This window comes from Brachionichthys hirsutus, chromosome 11 (assembly GCF_040956055.1).
Source record: "Brachionichthys hirsutus isolate HB-005 chromosome 11, CSIRO-AGI_Bhir_v1, whole genome shotgun sequence".
NCBI lineage: Eukaryota > Metazoa > Chordata > Actinopteri > Lophiiformes > Brachionichthyidae > Brachionichthys > Brachionichthys hirsutus.
This window is the reverse complement of record NC_090907.1, coordinates 4,478,576-4,502,617: the sequence shown is the minus strand read 5'-3', so window position 1 is coordinate 4,502,617 and position 24,042 is coordinate 4,478,576. Positions and strand designations below refer to the sequence as shown.

Sequence of the window (24,042 nt, the reverse complement as noted above, 5' to 3'; positions counted from 1 at the left end):
TAAAGCGTTTGGTGTCAGTCTATTAATGATCAGTTTCTAAATTGGGGTTTTATTCTGAAAAGCGGAAGTTCCCACCCGCTCCTAACGCGTGTGGGGTCATTCTTTGGATGATCAGTTTCTAAATGGGGGTTTTATTTTGAAAAGCGGAAGTTCCCACCGGCCCCTAACGCTTTTCTTTACGGCGGTGCTGCGCGCGCAGCCTTTGCTCCTGTCATTGACGGGGTGGTGGACGGAAAGGCCAGATGATCCAGGGAGCGGGCCGTCGAGCCCAGTTCGACCTGGAACGCTGCCCGCCATAGTTAGCGCAGCTTGTACTTTTACTTTGTTGTTTTTTTAACAGTCCGGACTGTCAATAGCCTCAAAGCTCATTTTCATTTCGCTCCCGTGAGACAACAGACAAGCAATGGACCGAGTGAAAAGCTCCATGCAGCAAGTACCGAACGCGATTCCCAAAGTGATCCGACGGACCGGCGGGGCCAACAGCCTGGAGCTGGAGAAGGAGAACTTTGAGCGGGGTCAGGTATGGATCGGGTCCAGACTGGCTGTTTATGCGGGAGGGATAACTGTCATCCATTACCAGCGCGTTATCAGTTCATACTTCAGATCAGCTCGTTGATATCCGTTAGTGACGGTTGCTCTCGATCCGGATCGATTGTCTCGTGGACCATAACTTTCTAGGCGTCACGTGTTTATTTACTTTTGATGCGCTCATAAAAGCTGTAAAAATCCGGTCCTCCAATCACCGTTTCGTCCTCCGGCTGCACAGATATATTATTGAATATCGGTATGTGATCAGTGGATCTTTCCGCAGGATGTTTTGCATGTCCTTTAATTAAATCGATCAAATCAATTTCCTGTTATTTTTCTTCTTTCTTCTTTCTGTAGTGGTAGTTATGATGGTAGCGTAGGTTGTCATGGTGACAACCTACGCTACAGATGATTCCAGTGTTACTTTCCCTCATGTCTGCCTGTGATCATTGAGAATACGACAATTGATCTGTTTAACCTCTCTGTGGGGATCGGACCTGCCCATGTATGGCACGCCGGCTCGGGCGTCTGCGTGGATGAAGGCGATGATGATGATGATGATGAGGTCAAAGGTACATTTTCATGTGCTTGTTTTATATGATGGTCGCCATGCAGCTCTCCCAGTGAGCATGTCGTTATGCCGTGGAGCCTGCTGCTTCCTGCCTGGTGGTCTCCCCTCCCCTCTTACAAAAAAAGATCCAGGCACAGGGGAGGGAATGGGGGGGGGGGAAGTAGGTCAGATGAATCAAGGCAGCCAAACTGCTGTTAGTGCTGCAACATGCGTCTCAGTCGAGTCGACACAACCGAAATACCCGCAGCAGGTATTCTTTATTTCTGTGTCTGGATGGCAGCCCCCCCCCCCCCCCCGCCGGGATTAGAGCCTGGGAGAGTTACACGCATCCGAGCCAAGCCTGGTCACTATGAGGTCACTGTCAGGGACTTGAGATCACACCCGCTGGAAGGCAAACTGGTCCCCACGGCAACAGCTCCCCATGCCTCCACAATGCGTGCTGGCGACTAGCAGCTTCATTTAAAGCTCTAAAGTATCCAGGGTTAATAAACCAGCAGTTTTACCTTTGTTGTTGTTGCAACATGTCCAGACGGCAGCATTTGTTTACTTTTAGAGTTTTCACACGTTTAAATTAATTTGCTTCTTTGTGGAGCATCTCAAAACGTCACTGATGGAGTTTCGATACTCTCGGAATGGGGAACAGGCGATTCGCTTTTTGAGGTGGATTTAGGGCCGCCTCAAAATCCTGGACATTTCTTTGCAGCCTCGGCTCTCTGGAGTTTACCCTGGCTTTTGATTATTGACTGATCCAGAGCTGTGCAGGAATCAATGAATCAACTTCACAGGGGATCGGTGAGGGATAAATCTCATCTTGAGCTGTCGCGCTGTAAATCTGCCTAAACCTGGTTGTGGGGGGGGGGGGGGGGGGGCTGGCTTTCACCTCCGGCCCGTCTGCATGTTTCTATCTTTCTGATGACATAAATCAGCTGTCGTTTCTCGGGGCCTCGGCGTTGTGACCCGACTAGAGAACTAAAAATCCCGCGCGAGCACATTCCTCTGCCAATGCTTTTTTTTTTTCTTTCTGATCAGTTGTTCTTCGCCGTACCCAGGCCGTTGCACGCTCTATGTGATATGGTCATGGTGCTTTATTCAGACTTGCCTACTGCCAGATGAAGTGATATCTGCTGATGACCTGCTTGACCCTGGTCACCTACTCTTACTCTTTGGAATCTCTTGAATCTGTATTATTTCAGCTACAAATTGGTTTCAGGGCCGCGTATTTAACCGTCTCTGGTATCATACATTGAAACGGCGCACAGCCAGGGTGCGTTCAGAATCCACGCCGTCTCGGTGTCCGTGCTGGGTTATAAAAAGAGCCAACGGGCTCGCCAGATAACACGCAGTGTTCGCATGTAATAACACGCTTAGCCTCATAATAGCAGCCGACTCTTTAATTTAGAGTTTAAGGGGGATATATATATATATATATCTTTGGTGTTTTCATCTCCTCATTACATGTTTTCGACATCCATTGTGTTCTCAATCGCAGTAAAATAAATAAATAAATAAAAAACAAGGAACTGATGACTTTGTTTCCGAACACAATCCGTATTTTACAATCTTTATCTTAAGGTTGCAAAACCGTCTCCTCGCTGTCGGATGCCGGAAGAGGTTTTAGTTTTAAAATGGTGACGCTCGTAATCTCTGGGTCGATACGAACCATAATTACTGTTTGTGGGGAAACTCGGTGAGGCAGCAGTTCCTCGGCTGGGACGTTCAGCGTGAGCCCACGGGTGACCCCGCATTCTGCGTAGGGCTTTGAAAAACGACCCTTGCTGCCGCCCTCCTCCTGTCCTTTGCAAGTTTCCGCAGAGGTCAGTCTTGTTTGCGTCTGACAGCGACGATCTCCTGTTACTGATCTAAACGAGTCACCATTGAAAAATCAGCAGGATGAGACAACGTTGGTCAATATTGTGACGACTACATGGTAATCACTGTGGGCTATTTAACTGTATCTGCATCAGACCCCTTGTCCACCGGGGCGGCGCCCTCTGTTACCGCAGTTTGGTGCCTCGGCAGCTGTGGAACTCAGAGGAGGACCCCCACACACACACACACACACACACACACTCTGTTAGTCATTGTCTTGAGACTTCCTGTGCTTCTTTGGCATCCTGCGATTCAAAATGTAGGGACGTTCTGGAGGGAATTCCAGCACGGGAGCCAGACCATGAAAAGCACCGAGGCAGCAGGAACGGCAGGTCGACGGTTTGTGGCCTCGTCGTAACCGACTGGCAGTAGAATAATGGCGCTGGGACGTGGGTGACGGGGTCAGTGAGCGGGACAAAGTGCACCAATGAGTTCCTGGCGACAGTAAGAAAAGCTCTGATTTACAGATTGTTTCAGTGACGAGAGAAAGAGATTGAGTGCTGCTTTTTTGTTTCGCATGCAGCAGAGGTCAAAAGTCAGACTGAAACCGACATCATCCGTGTAAGGCAGCGGGATGCGAATGAGCCCGCTTCAACACGAGCGGTCATTATACAGTAATAAACACAAGTCGTGGAGTTCTTAGCTCACATATAAGCTGATAATTGACGCGTAGCACAATAAATATTTTATCTTTACTTGTTTGTAATCATAAAGTTGCAGGGACTGAAGAAGGATTAATAATTTCTGATGGTACTAAGCAACACAAGTCCTCTAAGTACGCACAATCGTAATGTTGAGTTGAGATAGTGATGCCTCACACAATGTGTTGTTGTGTTTTTACAGCTTGAGAATGAAAGGGGAAATCTTAGAAAACAATGCTTGCCATGATCTCATAGTCCGTCTCGGTTGAAGGGGGGGGGGGGGGGGGGGGGGGGAGAGACGCCCACACTGGAGGACTTTTCCCATCTGGGTTATCATAAGAATCCTACCCCCTTTAGTCCAGGTTACAAAAATTCATTAAAAAAAATAAAAGGGTGGATGGAATTTTGGCGGCTGATTGAAAAAGCAGAGAGAGCGTCTGCTGTATGTGAGAAACGCTCTGTGAGGCTACCCTCACAATGAAGCGCCCACGCCGTACCAGGAATTGAAGACACTCCGGGGGGGGGGGAGATAAGAGCCGCCATTGTCTCCAGACGGACTGTTTATGCTGAGCAGCCCCGATGCTATAATGAGGAGCATATTGATTATCGTGGTCAGCCTGGGCGGTGGACGGTCAGCTGATGTTCTGAGATCGTATCGGAGAAACATCCGCCCATCAATTCTAAATGGATCTTATAGGTTTATTGCTTTGTTTGGGGGGGGGGGGGGGGGGGGTTGAGAGCAGTATTGTGAATGAATTTACATTAGAAAAACTAATATTGACAAATACGGAAATGGTGGATCTTTAAAGTCACAGAGTCAACACGGCACAGTTGGAAAAAACCTTTTCAACAATACAAATGCAGTCGGAGACGATGAACCCCTGAAACCATGGCAACTAAATAACATTTATGATGTAGATGAATGCAATATGATTTACACCTGTAGTGTGTCGCCTGAAGACCGGCTGGCGGTCTCAGAGAAGCCAGACGGGGGCATCAGTGACCCAGGATTCGCTGTCGTGGTAGAAGCTGAGCCTTTTTTCGTCTCGTCTTTGACACTTGCTCATTTGAAAGCTTCGTGTGTTTTGCTGATTATTATCACCACGTCAACACAGAGAAGAGATAAAGGCGCTTCACATCTGTGTGGGCGTCATCGCCTTTCTACTAAAACATTAGATTTTAGCCGTGGTCATTTGTGACTATGAGCATTTTTGGCGCTGCAGGTGGATGAGGTGGAGAGGTGACCTTATTTTTTAGTTTTTGACTTTAATATCTTACCTTTCACATTGACGTCCTCATTTCCATATTCATATTTTAATCTCTTAGATACAGATCTGGATCAAATCGCACTTGCATTTTCCATACCTGTATTAGAAATAGGTGTTTTTTTATTTAAAATAATACATTGCTAGTTTTATTTTCTTTGCGGAAATGTTGCTTAAAATGACGTGATCCAGTCTCCTCATCGCTTCTCCGTCGTTCAGTCGGTAAACCAAAGATTAAAAGCTTTTAAATAATTTGGTCAAATAAGTCATTTAGGCCCACCATTGTAAAAACAACAACAACAAAAAACGTCAACATCCAGCCCCAGCTTTGTTTCAAACTTCCCTGAAACATTGATCTTCTCATTCAAAGATACACAAGGGAATATAATTGTGTATTCCCGGTACTGTGGTAAAGTTCACGAGTAGTTTTCCAACCATAAAGTCCAAGAGTAGAAATGTATAAAAAAAACTTTATTAATATTAGAGAAACCATTCCTAGAAAGACAAATAAAGTGGTCAAATGTCACCAGGAACAACAAACAAACATTTGAGGGGATACCTCGTGGAAATTCAGCAGGTTTTCTCATTTCCTGGATTTCACTAACCCCCCCCGCCTCCTCACGGGACCCCCATAAAGGTACCCCCTGCCCCCCCAGCCTGCGTGCCCCTCCTCCCCCGTGAACCAGCGGCTCTTGGCGGTAGTTCCTCCCCACAGAGCTTCGCGCTTCTCGGCGGTCGGATGCTGGAAGTCCTCGCCGCTAACGGAGCACGCAGGGCCCGCGGAGTGAAGGAAGGAAGGACCGGGCAGCATTTTAATACCAAATCGGGACACATGTTGCGCTAACCGCCGCGCCACCTCCCCCCGCCCCCTTCGTTTGTTCATGACTCCGCGTTAGGATAGAGCCGGCTGACCTGCTCTCCTCTCCGGCTCCGAGGAAGCGCGCCCCCCCCCCCGCTGTGGTTCGAGGATCATGGATCTCAGTAAGATCGTAAGTGCGCGGGGGGGGGGGCGGGGGGGCTCTTTGTTTTCATTCATTCAATTACAGACACGCCGAGTTTTTTTGCTTTTTTGCCTTTTTGCATGCTCTTTTTTACGAGATGGGGGTGGTGTCCAAGAAGTCCTGTTTCCACGCGCACGCACGCGCACGCACACACACACACACACACGCTTTGTTTGCACCAGAGCGCAGGTTAACGCAAGCAGGGACTCGCCTGCACTTATTGCGCTAAACGCTGCGGTGGAAAGTTTGGTTGTTGTTGCTGAACCGAAGGTCCGAGTCGTCTGGATCAAGCCTGGAGTTTAGTCTCATTGTGGAGACTGAGGAGAAACTTTGGTCTCATTGTGGAGACTGAGGAGAAACTTTAGTCTCATTGTGGAGAGACTGATGAGAAACTTTAGTCTCATTGTGGAGAGACTGATGAGAAACTTTAGTCTCATTGTGGAGAGACTGATCAGAAACTTTAGTCTCATTGTGGAGAGACTGATCAGAAACTTTGGTCTCATTGTGGAGACTGATCAGAAACTTTGGTCTCATTGTGGAGAGACTGATGAGAAACTTTAGTCTTATTGTGGAGACTGATCAGAAACTTTGGTCTCATTGTGGAGAGACTGATGAGAAACTTTAGTCTCATTGTGGAGACTGATCAGAAACTTTGGTCTCATTGTGGAGACTGATCAGAAATGACAGACCCAGAACCATCTCTTTGCTTCGTCTTATTTTGTATGAACTGCAGCTCCGGGGCATGAGAGTATCTGCATGTGGCTCCCCTGTTGCCCGGAGCTTTCTGCCCCTGCATGTGGCTCCCCTGTTGCCCGGAGCTTTCTGCCCCTTTCTCTGCTTTGCCCAGCTGCAGGCGCTGGTGGAAGTAGTTTCAGGGAAGCCTTAATGTGCCCTGAATGTCAATTACAGGATGTTTTGAGGTCTGGTTTTCGGAGACGGACCTTTTTAAAGGCGGAGCTTACGAGGTGTCTTTGTGTGTTTATCAGTGGGTTGTAACCGATTGTTATCCGGTAGGAATCTTTTTCAGCCCTCTGAATCCTGGGGCTGTGAACTTGTGATCCGCCTTGGTTTGTTTATGCCGAACAGACCAGCTCCTGTGTGATTTGTTTTTTTAAAGAGCATGTCGGCATCTCGCGTGGCATTTTAGATAATGAAATAACATGGCAACAGCTTCTTCTTTCTTCCTTTCTTTGCATTTCTCCTACCTCTTTTCTCACATTCGTTCATCTTCTTATCCGACGTACTGGTCGTGGGTGGCCTCGGGCGACAGGTGGGGGTGCACCCCCCACACCAGGGTACAGACACCCACTCACACACCTATGGACAATTTACAGCAACCAATTCTACCTAAGCTGCATGTTTTTTGGAGGTGGGAGGAAGCTTGGAGAACCCAAAGAGAACCCATACAGAGACGGGGGAGAACATGGAAAACTACACAGAAAAGCCCCAGGTGGACTTGAAGCCAGAACCTTATTCCTGTGAGGCTACAGTACTACCCACTGCACCACTGCGCTGCCCCAGATCTCACATAGTTTCCCAGATTTGAAGATCTTTTCAGCGGCTTTCCTCATTCATGCTACTAACTGATAATATCTTTCATTTGTGCATCGTCCAAACGTCTCGCAATCTTTGCTAACACCTGTTTGGCTCTCTTGATGATACAGACTATTGATTGGATTGATTGTTTCTAACGCCTCCAATTTACCTTACACGGGCCGGTCAGAGTCAACCAAAGGGCCGGATGTGGCCCTGGGGCCGTACAATACCCAGGTCTGCTCTAAACCACAACAGGGTACGTGTTCAGTTCTCTTTTCAGTCATCCCGAAGGAAATTGCTTTCAGAAATGGTACACAGTAGCACGAAACGACACAAACCGGAATTCTCTCGACAAGCAGTCGGTCCGAGCTGGTGGCTCAGACAAGGAGTCGGTGCAGCGGGGGGGGGGGGGCTCCTCCGCTGGATCTCCACTCAGTTGCACTTTACCGGTCATTTCACTCAGACCTCTCGCTCGGGACACTTCTCGGCATCGAGCATCTAACAGAACTCCTCATGCCGCCGCCTTTCGGTTGTTTTAGCCGCCCCTATTTTTGTTTTGCTTGGCCCAACGGTGAAAAACTGTGGAATGAAACCACTTCTTCGTTCCCAGGCTGCACAGAAGTTGGAGATTTGCAAATATTTGTTGGCTTCAGGAGCTTTTGAGTTCACGGCACCGTCTTGTTTGCATCACATCCTCGAGAGTTCATCGTTACGCTTAAGCGTTCGGGAGTAAACGAGCAACGCGTCGCTTGTGTTGCACAGATGTTCCTTTTTATAACGCCTCGCCGTGACTTACAGGAAGTGGAGCTTTTAGAGACGAGGCTTGCAGAAAGCAGTCTCGTTAGGAGAGAGCGGTAAACCTGCCACGGTGGTGCCTTTAACCAGCTGCTCTGTGCGCTGAGGTCACACACTGTAAATATCCTGAAGCGCCGCCATGTTTTCATGCTTTTTTTTTAATAGGCTCTAAAGAGAGGGAGTCGCCGCTCTGGGCTAATCGACATCAGCGAATGCCCGGTTATCTTGTTGTTATTGGGATGCAAGGTGCTCAGTGGCTTCTGTTGAAAACTAAAAACACCCGGTCACAATCAGAGGGGCTTCAGTAGAAATAGGCACTTTCATCATCAGTCACGGTGCAGATTCTGTTCACTGTTGATAAAGGTGCAGCCAGGCTGCATCACTTCCCCCCATTGAGGCCTGTCTGACATGATTTCTGCGACTTCTTCTTGCGGCCATTCAAGTGCGCCGCCTTCCCGTCCCCAGAGCCGTGGAGCGACGGCTGCGTGAGAGCGGATGCTCTTCTTGTTAGACGTAACATAACACACACGGGGGGGGGGGGGGGGCTCTGTTCGGAGCAACTTTCAGATTCGGGCGGAGCAACATTTTGGAAAAATGTTTGGATCCACGACTGATTGGCCTAACCCTCTGCCATCCAAGAGATGAAGAAATGTTGATTATCGTCATAAGATCAGAGGCGCTTTTAAGTCATTTCTGTTATTGTAAGGTTAGTTGAAGGAAGCTAACAGAAGTAACTCGCCTGATTAAAATGCCCCCCCCACCCTCATTTTTTAAGTTATGCTCCACATAGCTTTAAACACGCATCTTTTGATCTGTTTGGTGCGGAAATGGCAGCTTAGCTCAGCAGGACAACCACAGTTTGTTACATCATCTCTTTTACACAACTCCCCTCTCTTACGTGACTCTCCTGTCCCATCGGCGGACTATTGGTGACATCATAGTTGTGCTCCCGACCAAACATAAGGAGATCAAACGTCTCCTCTTAGCACTTTATTTGTCCCGTTAAATGAATTGTTAAAAAAACAAGTCGTTTTCCTTTAAAAGCAGGAAATGTGAGCCAGCTGCCGGAATGGAACGTTCAGTCCGGCTGACGCGGTCGACTGAGCGAGGGTTTTAGCTGAAAGGGGAGCGAACCCAGGCGTTTTCAGCAGGCAGACAGGAAATGGGTAGTCCAGGGTGTGCCGTGGCAGGAAGCCTGACTGGTGGTGACACCCCCCCCCCCAGCTACCTCTTCCAACCCCAGTGCATCAGCCGCAATGAGCATCGCCGCACCTCCAGCATCACAGTGGAGCTGCGGTCGCAGGCAGCCGTGTGCCTTTACCTGTCGTAGGTGGATGTCAACGGGGCTCCTCCTCCAAACCACCCGTGTGAAGCGATGCCTTCAGGAAAAGTGTGGAAGGTCGTTTTTCATGTGTTCTGTGTTGCATCTTAAGATCCTGATCATCAAACGGAGCACTGGATACACATCCTATAGGTTTAACTGCAACATATTTTCATACTCCCGCAATCAGATAATCAATTAATCAATCTATCAAAAGAAATTGATCACTAAGTGAAATGTTAGTTCTCTCTCTCTCTCTTTCTCTCTCTCTATTTAGGCAGCAGTCATGATGTAAAGCAGCATCTTCACATTTGGCTGTCTCAGATGTTAACTGGTATTTTTGCTTGAACAAGTGAAACGTTTTATCGACGACCGCAACATTTACACTTGTGTTTTTGGTAAATTGTCAGAATGATTGATGGAATATTAGTTCCGACCATCATAAAGCTGCTTAGATGCAGCAGATCATTAAAAAAAAACTGGAGTTAAAATAAGGGAAGAAAATATTCAAAAACGACGCCTTCTTAGAGAACTCATTCACATGAGTCCAAGTCATTGATTAGATTTTTGTGCACTGCATTGACCAGCCTTTATTTCACATTAAGAAGAGTCAAAGGCCAATCTAAATGTTTTTTAACCGTCTCAGATCTGTACTATCCCGAAACGACTATTGTTAAATCTAATCACTCCCCTCCTTCCTTCCTCCTCCTCATTTTGGCCCGGTGAGATTTTTCCGCAGCCATTTGCTCACGATTGACGACTTCCAGCCGAGCGTTCGTCTCTTCATTAGCGTCGACATAAATTGTGCCACAGCGGAGACCAAAATAACGAAGAGCGCGCTCCCGTTTCTGTCGCGCAGTGATGGAGCGGCTGCGACGCGCTGCCGTCTCCCCAGGACTGGGAAATCAAAATGCAGAGCCGTGCGTCGGTCACATGCTCCAGCCGATCGGTCAGAGGAGTCATTCAGAAAGGAGGTGGAGGGTGGGGGGGGGGGAGTGAATGGGTGAGGGCTGTTGTATTTAGCAGGCAGAAGATGCTTCCTCCCTCTGGGCACTGACCCCATATTTTCTTTGGGGGGATTCCTTTTGCTCTTTAGCTTTTTGATCGCTTCTATCTCACCTGCGATGTAATTTCTCCTCGTTGGGCCGGTGTGTGTGTGTCCGCCGGTGTGTGTGGCCGGTGTGTGTGTCCGGTGTGTGTGTGTCTGCCGCTGCCGGCAGCTGATAGGCCATCGATGCGGCCGTGCCAGCAGCCAGTGCCAGGAGTCCCGGGCAGCTGGCGCGCTCATTCAACCCAAAACCCAAAGTACAAAGTCTCACTGTGGACTAATTGGGTCGTCCTCATGTGGAACCAGTCGAACCTGGATTCTTTTCACTCATCGTGTGAGTTTTTAAAAGGTGAGTGACAAGAGTGATGTGAAATAAGTAGCGGGAGGAAAAACAGGATTTAAGTTTGCCATCAACGTGAGCAAAAACTCCAAACCTCGCAGGGCAGCCGGCCACTAAATGATTCGCTCTGACCTGCTGCTTACTTTCATTTTGGGGTTTTGTGGGCGCTGAACTCGCGCTTGCTAACTCGCTGGAGCTGCTGATGGCGTGTTCATTCAGAATACACGGCTTGTGGTCTGACCAGACTGTTAAGAAACGTAGTTTTAAATGGAATAAAAGTTTCCAGACATGTTCGATTGGACACATGGTGGCGTGTTTGCTTCCTGTCTGCAGGGATAAAGCGTGCAGATGAACCCTAAATCCTAAAGGCCTGTCTCTGGTTCGTCTCATCCTAGTGCGGTATTTTCTCAGTCACTCCTGCTTCCTTCCTCGCGGCGAGACTCCATTCCCGACAGCTCCCATCCTGGATGAGACTCGGGACCTCAGTGGATCCCCCCCCCCCCCCCCCCCCATCATCCACATGTGAGGAATTGTTGCTGATGAGACTGGTTGTCACGCTCCTCGGCTGCAGGGCGGCGCTCCGGTCTCCCGCCTCCTGCCTTGAACAAGCACTCAGCAGGAAATGGGTCAATCACTCCGTAGCTGCTCTTTTCCCCCCAGGTGGTTAGAAGAGGAACTTTCTGACAGGTCGAAGGGCGCCAAACCTAAGCGTGAAACACTTGACTGTTATTTCGAACACATTGTGAGGCATCTGTGGTTTGAATCGTTCTCTCTTTCTCCCCTTTGCCCTTCCTTCCCTCTTTTTCACAGGCCGTCAGCATCAATAAGGCCATCAACACACAGGAGGTCGCTGTCAAAGAGAAGCATGCCAGGAATATCCTCATGGTGTGTGTGTGTGGTGGGGGGGGGGGGGGGGGTATCTTGATTTCCGTGTGTGTGTGTGTCCTCTTTGTCTGGAGCGTTGTGTTAGAGTAGGATCAAAACAACAGTCCCAGTGAAGCTCATCGTCTCCTCTGAATGCTCCTTGACCGGGCCCGTCACCCTGCATCCTGGGGACGCATCATGAGAAAGGCGGCCACACCTTCTGGGCGGCGGTCAACCGGCTTCCCCTCTCCAGTAACGCCGTCCTCTGCTGGAAGTTCTGCCACGTCTTCCACAAGCTGCTGCGAGACGGCCATCCAAATGTACGCGGCGCCGTTCCCTGCCTCGCCTCGGCGACATTTAGCCGGTTCTTGTTCTATTAACTGTGTGTCGTTCCCCCCCCCTGTTTCCAGGTGATAAAGGACTCCATGAGGAACAAAGCTGATTTAACTGATATGAGCAGGATGTGGGTAAGAACACAGATTATTATAGGAACGTGCAGAAAGAAAAAAAAAAGATTCTCGAGATTTAACGACTCGGAAACCCCCAAGATGAGCTGGCGTCTCATCCGGGGTGTACCCCGCCCCCCCCGCCTTTCATCGGTCGCCAGCCGTGACCCACAAGGTGGATAAACGACTGTAGATGGACGATCACAATCATCTCGAATACAAGGAAATGGATCCTGGATGGATGCCAGCGACATGACCTGGACACCATAAATTATAAAACGTATCCCACAATCAGTAATGCGCCCCCCCCCCCCCCCCATCAGGATCATTTGCAGCAGTAATCCTCCTCAAGTCAGAACCTGGCGGACATATCGAGCCTGATTCCGGGTCGGTGTGGGTCAGTCAGGGCGTAGGACTCGGGAGGGGAACCCACTCTGTAAGTCCTGGTTCTACTGTCAGCTTGTCGCTGCACAGGAGGATACAGGAAGTTCTGTCCCTGTGACGGGGGGGGGGGGGCGCTCCTTCCTGCTGTGTCATCACCGGCCGCAAGAGAAAAAAAAAGGAAGTGAGAAGCAATTGGCTCAAATAGTTCCTCTGCTCCGTTTAGTCCGGGGACATTTTCACACACAATGAGCTGAACCTGCATCCAGAAGTCAGCCGAGTTCTCCTCTAAAAGCTGCTTTTGCTGCCGGGTTCGGCCCTGAAATATGAACCGGGCCTCGTGTTCGTTCTCTCGTCACGCCGCCTTCAGCCAAATTGCCTCAACAAATTTCCTCAAGAGATTCAGCGATTTGCTCCCCGAGGGTTTTCCCCTGACGAGCAAATCCACGAGAATGAGAGCATAATTTTTTGACAGCGTCCCTCTTATAGCTCTTTGTGTCTCTCTTCCGCCCGCCTCCGTCTCCGTCTCCCCAGGGTCACCTGAGCGAAGGCTACGGGAAGCTGTGCAGCGTCTACCTCAAACTGCTCATCACCAAAATGGAGTTTCACATCAAAGTGAGTCGACCTGGCCCATAAAAGCGAGCCCCGGCCTCCCTCTGCTCGTTATCCTCGTCTCAGACGGGGGAGGGGTGGGGGGGGGGGGGGCTTCATAGAAAATTCTGGCTTTCACACTAATGGTCTCTGGACAGTCTGTAATGTTGAGTCATTGCAGCCGAGCTGTTTCAGGGACCCAAAAGGCAGGGGGGGGGGGGGGCTTTATTCTACCTTGCTGCTCCCCTGCTAAATGTGTTGCTTTATTTGCTGATGTTTCGGCCTCAAGCAGCGTTTCAAACACCTGCTGAGCTCGAACTCAACTAATCAACAATCAATGTGTTAAGTTTTAACCTGCAAAGAGCGAGAACAAAAGATGAGCATTTTTATTTGCTGAATAATTTAGATTTTAGGGGCATTTTTTTTTTATTCATGCCAGCGTTGCATGCAGCCGATAGACGACGTGTGTGTGAGTCACAGGAAGCGTTTACATCCTTTAAAATACTGAAAATGTCAATTAAATGGAGTGAAGTTGAAGACTTGCATAGAAATACTGAAGTCAAAATACCTCAAATATATAGTTGTTTTTTTTATTTAAGTAAATGAAATGTACGCCCCCCCCCCCCCCCGCCTGGAAAACATCCTTATTCTCTAATCGGTTTAATTATCAGCGTTTTATTAATTGTTTGAAATATCCGATTCTGGCTGAGAATGACTGCGTTCGTTTCGAGGCGGCTGAGCTCGTTTAGATCTTCCTCTTCCTCCTCTTCCCTCCTAGAACCCTCGGTTCCCCTGCAACCTGCAGATGTCAAACCGGCAGCTTGACGAGGCGGGGGAGAACGACGTTAACAACTTGTGAGTGCGGCGTTGCTGCGTGGCCTGTCGTTCGGTGCTGCTGTATATTCTGGACTGGATGCGTTTGAGATCTAGATAAGGATATTTATTTGTTTTATTCTATCATCAAAGCTTACTCTTTACACTGTCTTCATCTTATTGCTTGCTTCACGGGTTCTACATTGTGTCCTCGTCCATCTTTAGCTTCCAGCTGACCGTCGAGATGTTCGACTACCTGGAGTGCGAGCTCAGCCTCTTCTTGGGAGGTGAGCCATTCTGTTTCGGGCGTGCTCTCCTGACCACGAGCACGGACAGGAAGACGCTGTCTGACTAGATAGACACAGATGGAGATCAGAACCGCCACGAAAAATAGACGGCTGGGGCGTGAGGTCGGGAGGAATCCTGGGAAATCTGCGCTCGCCCGTTCATGAATGGAGCAGGAGGAAATTGCAGCCTTGTTTCTTCATGTGTCAACGCCTCCTCCGCGCCTCCTACTCTTTCTAGATAAAATTAGAGACCTGCCAAAATAACATCTCGTCATTCGGGGGGGGGGGGGGGGGTGAGCAGAGCAATGAGAGGGGTGTAACGATTAGTGTTTCGGTTTCTGCTCCACTTTGACGATGGAGGAGCCTCGTGTGATGTTTGAACATTGATCTTGTGAATCCATTCATCGATCGCCCCCCCCCCCCCCCCCCCTCCTCTGCCCTTCCAGTGTTCAGCTCTCTAGACATGTCTCGCTCCGTGTCGGTGACGGCGGCGGGCCAGTGTCGCCTCGCCCCCCTCATCCAAGTCATCCTGGACTGCAGCCACCTGTACGACTACACCGTCAAGCTGCTGTTTAAGCTGCACTCCTGTAAGTCGTCCGTCAATCAACTCGAGCTAATCAGTCAACGTGTCCCCAAAACGCAACAGTCCAGGCTCATCAGAATATTCTGCTCCATTTGAAGGTTTTACTCGCAAAAATGTTGTTGTTTTTTCAGATCATCAAAAAATGTCAAATCACAAGTTCACCAAACCCGACGTGGTTCCTTTAAATAGTTTTCAGTGTATTCTTTGATGCTAGTGGACCCTGGTGATGCGGTGCTGTACTTGTAAACTGTGATGATGACTATTGATACCCTTCATCCATCCGAGGTTATCCGAGTCGATCCAAACAGTTTCATTATAGGACATATGGTTTCATCCTGGACTGTGGTAGGATACTTATAATGGGGGTTTCTCTTCTCTCTCTCTCCACATTTATAGATGAGAAGCTCTTTTTCAGAGTTAAAGACCGTTTAACTTTCGCGGTCCGAATCGACGGCCTCGACATTTTGATTTATAGAAGTCATTTCTCTGGTTCCTGAACAGTTTCACGCGTTCACGCCTCGGATAGATCGTCATCCACCGGACGAGGTTTTGCTGCGAGACTTCTGACATGCTTGCGTTTTCATGTTCGCCGACAGGCCTTCCAGCCGACACTCTCCAGGGTCACAGAGATCGCTTCCAGGAACAGTTTAAGAAGTATGTGTCACCCACACGGAGTCCCAGCTGCGCACAAAGTCACGGACGGGGCGTGACCCCCCCCCTCCCCCGAGGGCGGAGCGTGTTGAATGAAATGCTAATGTTTTGCTTTTCTTTCCTTTTAAGGTTAAAGAGTCTGTTCTATCGCTCCAGCAACTTGCAGTATTTCAAGAGGCTGATTCAGATCCCACAGTTGCCTGAGGTGAGGAGGCAACTCTTAACCACAACGCGTTCGTTCTGTTAAGCAGGTGGATATTTTATTCACAGCTGCCTCTTATAATACTGTTCCAATATTAGACAGAGATTTCAACGGATTCGTTCTCTCTTTAATCCCTGAGGAAACGGATCCAGCTGAAATCCGGGTACATTTTCACAGCATAACAAAGTTGTTTTTGGACCCATTCAATAATATCTCTCTCATTACCTGCACAAAGGAGGTTCTGTGGTTGCGCTTGTCGCTATTCAGACACCCAGTCTTACGACGCAGCTCGGTCTTTCAGCGGTTTAAAGCCTTTTCCTATTGGCCGCGAACCGACAACATTTGAACCACTTTGCTGATTCAAACTGTGCTTTTTTTCTGCTCCTTGCAGAACCCTCCTAACTTCCTGCGGGCATCAGCTCTGTCGGAGCACATCAGCCCCGTGGTGGTCATCCCCGCCGAGTCGTCATCTCCGGAGTCGGAACACGTGGTGGAGACGGATGACCTGGTGGACACCGACGTCCCCGTCCCGCCGGTAAATAGACGCGAGAAGCTTGTCTGAATGGAATTTCCTGAAATGAAACTTACTCTCCAAGCGGATACTTGCTTTGCTGTGGATCAGCAATCAAGCATGTAAGAAAAATTTAGTGTTTGCGGGAGATGACGAGAGGGATTCAATTCAAAGTGGTAAACTGAAGGAGCTAAAACAGGAAGCGCGGACATTTACTCCCCAAGTATTCTCTATATCCGTGTTACAAATCCTCCAAGCGTCTACATTCCGACCCCTTAAGTCATGGCTCTAATTATATCCGCTGTCACATCGCTGGATGTTAAAGATTCATTTGGCCAAGAAAGGAACCGAGATTAATGAGGTGATTAATATCGAGTTTCTGGATGAAAAGTGTTAAAGACACAAAACGATGAGTCTGTAGACACGAGCGCCGTGACCGTTCTGTTGGCCTTTCTTCCAAACTTAAAGGCGGCGTTGGAGACCAAGTTTGACGACCTGTTTGGCACCTCGGCCGCTATAGACCCCTTCAACTTCAACAGTCAGAACGGCATGCGGAAAGACGACAAGTAAGGACGGGGCTGCTCGCCTGCCGTGAAAGACACGACTGCACTGAACGCAAACAGGACGCCTGATAAATAATTTGTGCACAACTTCGTCCGCGTCTTCAGAGACCGTCTGATTGAACAGCTGACGAGGGAGATCCAGGACCTCAAAGACGAGCTGGAGTCGTTCAGACTGGAGGTAAAGACAAGAGCGAGCCGCGCCAATCGGCTGTTCAGCAGCGCTCTATTCCCGCTTCATTTCTCCCTCCGCCTCCACGTGCCTTCGTCAGAGCGGCCGCTTGTGTCAGGCGCTGAGGGGGCGCGTCAGCGAGCTGGAGGCGGAGCTCGCGGAGCAGAGCCACCTGAGGCTGCAGGCCGCAGGGGAGGGTGAGTTCCTGAAGGCGGAGCTGGAAGACCTGCGGAGGGTCAGGGAGGACACGGAGAAGGAGCAGCGGAGCATGACGGAGATAGAGAGTAAGATATTCACGAATAGAATTCCGGGGGTGTTAAACCTGAAACAGACGTCTGGTATCGTCTTTCTGAAAGTTGTGGATTTATAAATACTTAATTCCTCTTTAAGATTCTAACTTACAGGAAGGAGAATATGAAATGCTTTCACGTACAAAAAACTACAAATAAACACATTAAAACAGTAAAAGTCTTCCTCACTTTGCGTTTCTGCACTCATTTAGTTTGTGGCTGTGTTTTTATTTTACCAGAAAAAGCTCAGGCCAATGAGCAGCGCTACACCAAGCTGAAGGAGAAGTACACCGAGCTGGTCCAGAGTCACGCAGAGCTACTGAGGAAGGTGAGGAAGAGGAGTCTAAAGGCCCGGCATCTGTCCTAATTAGGTTTTAGGGTTTCGCTGCATCTGTGTTAACGTGTGTGTGTGTGTGTAGAACGCAGAGGTGACGCGACAGATGACGGTGGCTCAGGCAGCACAAGATGAAGTGGAGGCGGTGAGGAGAGAGATGCAGGAGAAGGTGAAGGCCGCCCAGGAGGTCGCCGAGAGACAGGTGAGCGTGAAATAAAGGCCTTCATCGCCTCCAAACACGCAGCAGCTCTACCCAGCGCTTCTGTCTCGGAGTTGAGCCGATGGCTTTACTGTGGAGCCGTCATTTCACTGTTAAGGGGTGCATGTTTTCACCGCTGTTCTCCCTCAGGAGACGGACCAGTTGCACCAGCTTCAGGATCTCCAGAGGGAGCTGGTGTCCAGCAGGGTGGAGCTGGATTCCCTGAAGACCACCATGGCCTCATCACAGCAGGTCGCTGTCTTCTCATTCACGCCAGATTGTCTCAAAACTGCTACCTAGACTCCCCCCCGTCCCGATTTGCATGAAGAGATACCAAAGTAATAGCAATTAAATCTAGGAAGCACGCAGAGAGTCCTGAACTTCTGCTGTCATTAAAGCCCGATCCGCTGGGGAGTCTCAGAGCAGCCATTTGGCCATAACTGGCGGCATAATAGCCTCTGAAGGAAGTAATAAGAACGCAGTACGTGCAATTTAGAACATTAGAACAATGTTTTGTGCACAAGAAACAACAACAACCTCAAAGATAATGGCACCTAACAGAAGAATGAAGAGTCTGACTGAGGCGGAACAGAAATGCAGGAGTTTTAAATTGGGAAACGGATTGGGAAATCAGGTTTCATCACATACTGCAAGATTAAAAACTAATAATGAGGCAAAAGGTGAAAGGGAACAAGGGGCGTGGCATCGACGTCAGCGAGACATGAACTGATGTCATTATTAGCTTGTGACCCCCCCACCTCCATATTTGTTGTGCATTGTTCCCCATGCCTCTCGTCCGTCTCCCCCTCCCACTCCTCTTGTTCTATTTACTGCTTGTCCCTTTCTGTCCAGTCTTTTCACACCCAGCCCACATGTTGGCGCTCTCTGTACAGTTTCCATCCATATTATTTATTGTTATTCTCTTTCTGCTTCGTTTCTCCTTCTCTGTCGGACCTGCTGGCTCTCAGGCTGTAAGTGTTTGTTTTCTTCTAAAGTCCAGACCAATTTCATGTCCAAGAAATGTCTTTTCTCTGGTTCCCACTGAGCAGGGTCTGATGAAACTCTTCATTCTTGTTGCTGTAATTTTTTTTTTTTTAGTGTTGTTGCTTCGTAGCCACGTTGCACAACCCCCAACGCCCCAATGCTGTAAACTCACCAACCTCTGTGGAGACTGTGCAGCGCTCCACAAACTGAAATAGAGTCAAAACTGTTCTAATAGGAGAATGAGGGTAAACATTTTTTTATTGTGGGGTCAGCACAGCATCCCGACGGGTCACGGCGGCCGCATATTTTCCCAAACTCGTCCATTTGAGCCGTCGTCGTGCCTCAAAATAAGAACTTTCTGTTGCTGACAGGAATCTCTCTCGATCCCTCCATCGTTTATTTTCCTCACGCAGTCGAATGAGGTGCTCGGCACGCAGCTGGTCACCCTGGAGTCTGGAAAGGCGGAGCTAGCGCAGTCCTTGTCGAAGGTGGAGGCGGAGCTGACTGCCCGGGGGGAGGAGCTAGAACGAGTGCAGACCTCCCTAGCGACTGAGAGGGAGAGCGGCGTTAAGGCGGCTGAAGCCCTCCAGAATCAACTCAACGAGAAGGTGGCGAGTCGTTTTCTCAATCGTCTTTATTCATTCTCTTTTTTAAATTATCAGTAATTAATGCAGGCGGACTTCTCCGTGTGTGTGTGTGTGTGTGTGGATCCCTAGGCCAGCAGGGAGCAGGCGTTGCAGAGCCAGCTGGTGGCAGCTCGTTGGTCCAGTCTGCAGGGAGCTGTGGAGGAGGCCGAGGAGATCATCCAGGACTCCCTGGTTCAGATCGACGACCCGGCACACATCAGCTGCACCAGCTCTGCGGGTCAGAACCGTGTGTTTGAATTCTACAGCTGATCTGACGTGTTGCTTGATGCTCTCTATACGCCTCAACCTTCTGCAGACTACCTAGCGTCCCGATGTCGGGCCTCTTTGGACTGCGTGGAGCGTCTCCACTCGACCAGAGACGCCTTCCTGGTCGACGGCGCAGGTGAGGGATGTGTCATATTCTGTCGTCTCTGTTTGGCTCTTGACGTTGGGACAAGCAAAGTGTGACACTCAATGCAATGAAAAATCCTTTATGATGGCTAACTTTCTTTTTCTTAAATGCACGTGTTTTTACGACTTGCTAGCTGTGTCGGAGCTGGTGCGCGTCGTCGTCCAGTGCGGCCACCTCGTCGGCGACTCCATCGTTCAGGGCAGCGCCACCTCCCACATGGTGTCGGCGGAGCAGGCCGAAGGTAAGCTCCAGTGCGAGAAGGAAATGAGGACGAGGCCTTCTCTCGTCTGCCGAGTCGGTCGGCCCAGACGCAGGCGTGTTCAAATCGATTTGATGTGGTGTGTGTGTGGTTTTTTTAAATGAAGAAAACAGACAGCACTGTCTGCTTATCTGCTTTTTCATTTCCTTTTCCTCCAATCACAGTGGCAGTTTCAACTCTTTGATGAACCTTGGAGAGCTATAAAACCATTGCACGCACAATTTATAGAGAATATTTACTGAAGATTGAGTGTAAACACTGGAATATGTTACTTTTTTAAATGCATATTTGTGTATTTTGGAGCTGTAACTCGCGCGCCTTCCTCGTCTCTGCCCCGTCAGCCCTGTCGGGGAGCGTGAAGGCCTGTGGGGCTGAAGCTCTGGCTCTGCTGGCCCAGATGAAGCGGCAGGACAGCCTGACCGAAGCCGACAGCAGCAAACTGAAGGCGGCTCTGGAGGCCGTCCTCGCCACCGCAGAGGTCCGTGTTGAAACGCACACGCACGTTCGCACGTCTGTGCAGTTGCTGCATGATTGGATTTTTCTTGCGTCCTCATTCAGAAACTGCGTCCTCGGGGTCTGGAGCTGCAGCAGGGGGAGCTGGGAGATCTGGTGGAGCAGGAAATGGCTGCCACTTCCGCTGCTGTGGAGTCAGCAGCTGCCAGGATAGAGGTGTGTGTGTGTTCAGCTGCGGTCACCTGACAGCAGATGTGTGTGTGTGTGTGTGTGTGTGTGTGTGTGTGTGTGTGTGTGTGAGATCGGGTGACTTTAGCAGGCTGTGTGAAAACAATGCCCTCTTGTTTCACTTTACAAGCAGCATTAACTTCAAAGCGTATTTTTGTCTCCTCTGTGGCTCCTTGGATCCCAACAGGAAATGCTCAACAAGTCCCGGGCAGTTGATACAGGAATCAAGATGGAGGTCAATGAGAGGTAAAAAGCAGATTAGGGCTGTGGTTTCAGAGCCGCAGGGTTGCCCGTCTCCCAGTGGAAAGCATCTCTTTGCTTGGGTCTCGGTCCCAAATTAGCTGAATCCTGAAAACCTCCTCCTGGACTTAAGTCAAACCTGAATTGTTCTTTCTTCTATGGCTTCATCTTCTCGCCTCTGCACAGCAGTGGGTTTGCGTTTGAAAGAAGAAACTGCATGTTAAGAATACCGGAAGTCTCAGCTGTGAAAGAGAAATGAAAGTGATTCAAATTACGCTCAAGGGCTTTAAAAAAAGTGCACCGCAGCGGCCGTCACAAAAACAGTGCAGGATTTTCAGACACCTTTTAGCACCTGCTCAGCTTCTTTCTTTTTTTTTTAGCTTGAAACTAACCAACAAACAAATTAACAACCAATTTTAAAATAGAATATTATATATTATTTCCTCCTATGGGAGTTTATTTAGTCCTACAAACTAATTAATCCGTTAAAAACGTACAGGAAGTAGTTTTTAAGCTGGTGTCCCTCGAGATCCAAAGGAGCTAAAAAAACAGCCAGTGAACTGGAAAAGGAAATGCAGATGCTTCTCAGTTGCGTGATATTTACAGATAGTCACACTCCTCCGGCTGAGGTGGGAAGAATTAAATTTGACGCAATTGTGTGTAAAATTATTTGTCTGTGAAACCTGAAAAATGGATTTCTCCCGGTTTAACATTCTCCTTCCCTGGAGAAGCTTTTTATATTAAGAATAACGTCCATCAAATGGGTTCGTTTAAATAGTTCAGTTAAGAGATCCAGGAATTAGGTTTGGGTACTCTAAACCAAAAATAGAGAGAGCTTCTATTCAGAACCCTTTCAGCAGGGAGACCGTAACCCTTTGATGTCCTCTTCTGTGTCGCCCCCTGCAGGATTTTGGCCTCTTGCACGGAGCTGATGCAGGCAATCAAGCAGCTCATTCTGTCTTCCAAAGATCTGCAAAGGGACATAGTGGAGAGCGGCAGGGTGCGTTTTCTCTTTGCGTCCTCCCTTAGCTGACAACGAGAGAAGTATATGCATCGTCATTATTAGCAGCTTAGATGGATAAATACATTTCACGCCTGCGTAAAGAGGTTGAATGCACCATTTCTGCCCAGGAAATCCGTTGTTCGTGTGTATTTTGTAGTCTATAAATGTTTGTTATATATTCAGTGCAGTATTTCTACATCTATTATAATAATTCTTTGGATTTGCATAGATCCAATCTTTTTCTCTAGCGTGTTCGGGACTTAAGTATTAAGTAAATCAGCACATATTAATTGATTACGAGAACGATATTTCCATTATTTTCTGATGTGTCCCTCCTATGTCCACCAGGGGGCGGCCTCCATGAAGGAATTTTATGCCAAAAATTCCCGCTGGACTGAAGGCCTTATCTCTGCCTCCAAAGCGGTGGGATGGGGCGCCACGGTCATGGTGTAAGCATCGACTCCCGAGCAAAGCGGTCCGGAACGGGGCCCGGCTTCCTGTTGACTCGGGTTCTGTCCTTTCAGAGACGCGGCCGATCTGGTCGTGCAGGGGAAAGGAAAGTTCGAGGAGTTAATGGTGTGTTCGCACGAAATAGCTGCAAGCACAGCGCAGCTGGTGGCTGCCTCTAAGGTGAGCGAGGGGTGGGGGTGGGGGGGGGGGGTGGGGGGTGGGGGGGGGCACCGGACGGATCGATCCTTACAGTGTGATTCCCCTGCAGGTGAAAGCAGACAAAGACAGCACCAATCTGCACCGTCTGCAGCAGGCGTCCCGCGGCGTCACTCAGGCCACTGCAGCCGTCGTCGCCTCCACCAAGTCCGGGAAGTCCCAGATCGAAGAGACTGGTGAGGGGGAACCACATGGACTGGACTCTGGAGAGTTAGATTGTTTCCAGAACCAACTGCTGGTCCATCCTGTCGCTGTTATAAAAGTTTAAGTCCCATGTGAGCCGGATACAAAATGTTCTTTTCTGAATGTGTGTTTTTTATTTTATTTTATTCATTTGCAGATACGATGGACTTCTCCAGCATGACTCTCACGCAGATTAAACGACAGGAGATGGATGCACAGGTCAGCAGCGGGATGCGGTCCGTTACCCGGATTCACAGTGAGAGGAGCGTTTCAACATGATGTAAACGAGGTTCGTGCCTCCTCAGGTCCTGGTCCTGGAGCTGGAGACCCGTCTGCAGAAGGAGCGAGAGCGCCTGGGCGAGCTGAGGAAGAAGCACTACGAGCTGGCCGGAGTAGCAGAGGGCTGGGGCGAGGAAGACGAGGGTGAGGACAACGGACGACCCCTGGATAGTGAATTAACACTGTTATCGGTGTGGTAATGATTTCCTCTTCTTCACAGGCACGGGTTGAGACCTGTCGACCCCCCCCCCCCCATTGCCGGAAACCAGCTTCTGTCTGCCTCTCTCTATTTAAACACAAACATCTCTGCCCCCCCCCCCCCTCCTTTCCTTTCCCTTTTGTTTTTTTCATCAAAGCCAAATTCGAAGGTGCTTCTTTTCTTAACCTGCTTCTCCATCCATGTCCAAAAGCTTCCATGAAGTTTAGCACCAGCGGCTGATGAGTGGGGGGGGGGGGGGGTTGAAAGTTAAGGCCTGTGACCATTAACTTGAGCCGACCCCCCCCACCGACACACCCTTTGGTGTTTCACTTTAAAAGATGCTCCCATGTGAGCTCTGAGACTGTCTGAGACTGGCATTCACTTTATCGGAGGCAGCGCCGCGTCTTAGATGGGATCCAATGAGATCGATCGCCTTTCTCCTTTTATTAGTTTAAGGAAAGTAAAGCACCAAAAATAAATAAAACCTTTCACAGAAGCAGCCTGTGAATCACTTCGGACGAGCAAAGCGTTCATCCGTGAAGCGTTTCCGGGTTTCATCTGGTGCGTCACACGGTCCAGCCTCCCCAGATAGCCTGAAGGATTAACGGTTTTATCAGTTCCGCACGCAGCCTGCAGCGTTTCCCCTTGGCCTCCCCCAGACCGAGTCGCTGTGTGTTCAAGCGACAAGCCTTCTATTGTTGGAGACGACCT

General features: G+C 49.2%; 1 protein-coding gene across 1 annotated transcript; it reads left to right on the top strand.

The window, feature by feature from the left end:
- Nucleotides 1–243: 243 nt before the first annotated feature.
- Nucleotides 244–23,428, top strand: hip1 (huntingtin interacting protein 1). The gene is made up of 31 exons (XM_068745270.1): nt 244–520; nt 11,726–11,789; nt 11,957–12,099; nt 12,190–12,246; nt 13,141–13,221; nt 13,976–14,052; nt 14,236–14,297; nt 14,744–14,884; nt 15,477–15,534; nt 15,661–15,736; nt 16,125–16,268; nt 16,713–16,810; nt 16,913–16,985; nt 17,077–17,260; nt 17,506–17,594; nt 17,686–17,802; nt 17,950–18,051; nt 19,197–19,391; nt 19,500–19,647; nt 19,726–19,812; nt 19,955–20,062; nt 20,422–20,558; nt 20,639–20,749; nt 20,949–21,007; nt 21,908–22,001; nt 22,353–22,453; nt 22,529–22,634; nt 22,723–22,846; nt 23,011–23,072; nt 23,159–23,276; nt 23,353–23,428. The coding sequence occupies exons 1-31, from the start codon at nt 404–406 to the stop codon at nt 23,361–23,363; spliced, it is 3,144 nt and encodes a 1,047-aa protein (XP_068601371.1). The 5' UTR covers nt 244–403; the 3' UTR covers nt 23,364–23,428.
- The last annotated feature ends 614 nt before the right edge of the window (nt 23,429–24,042 follow it).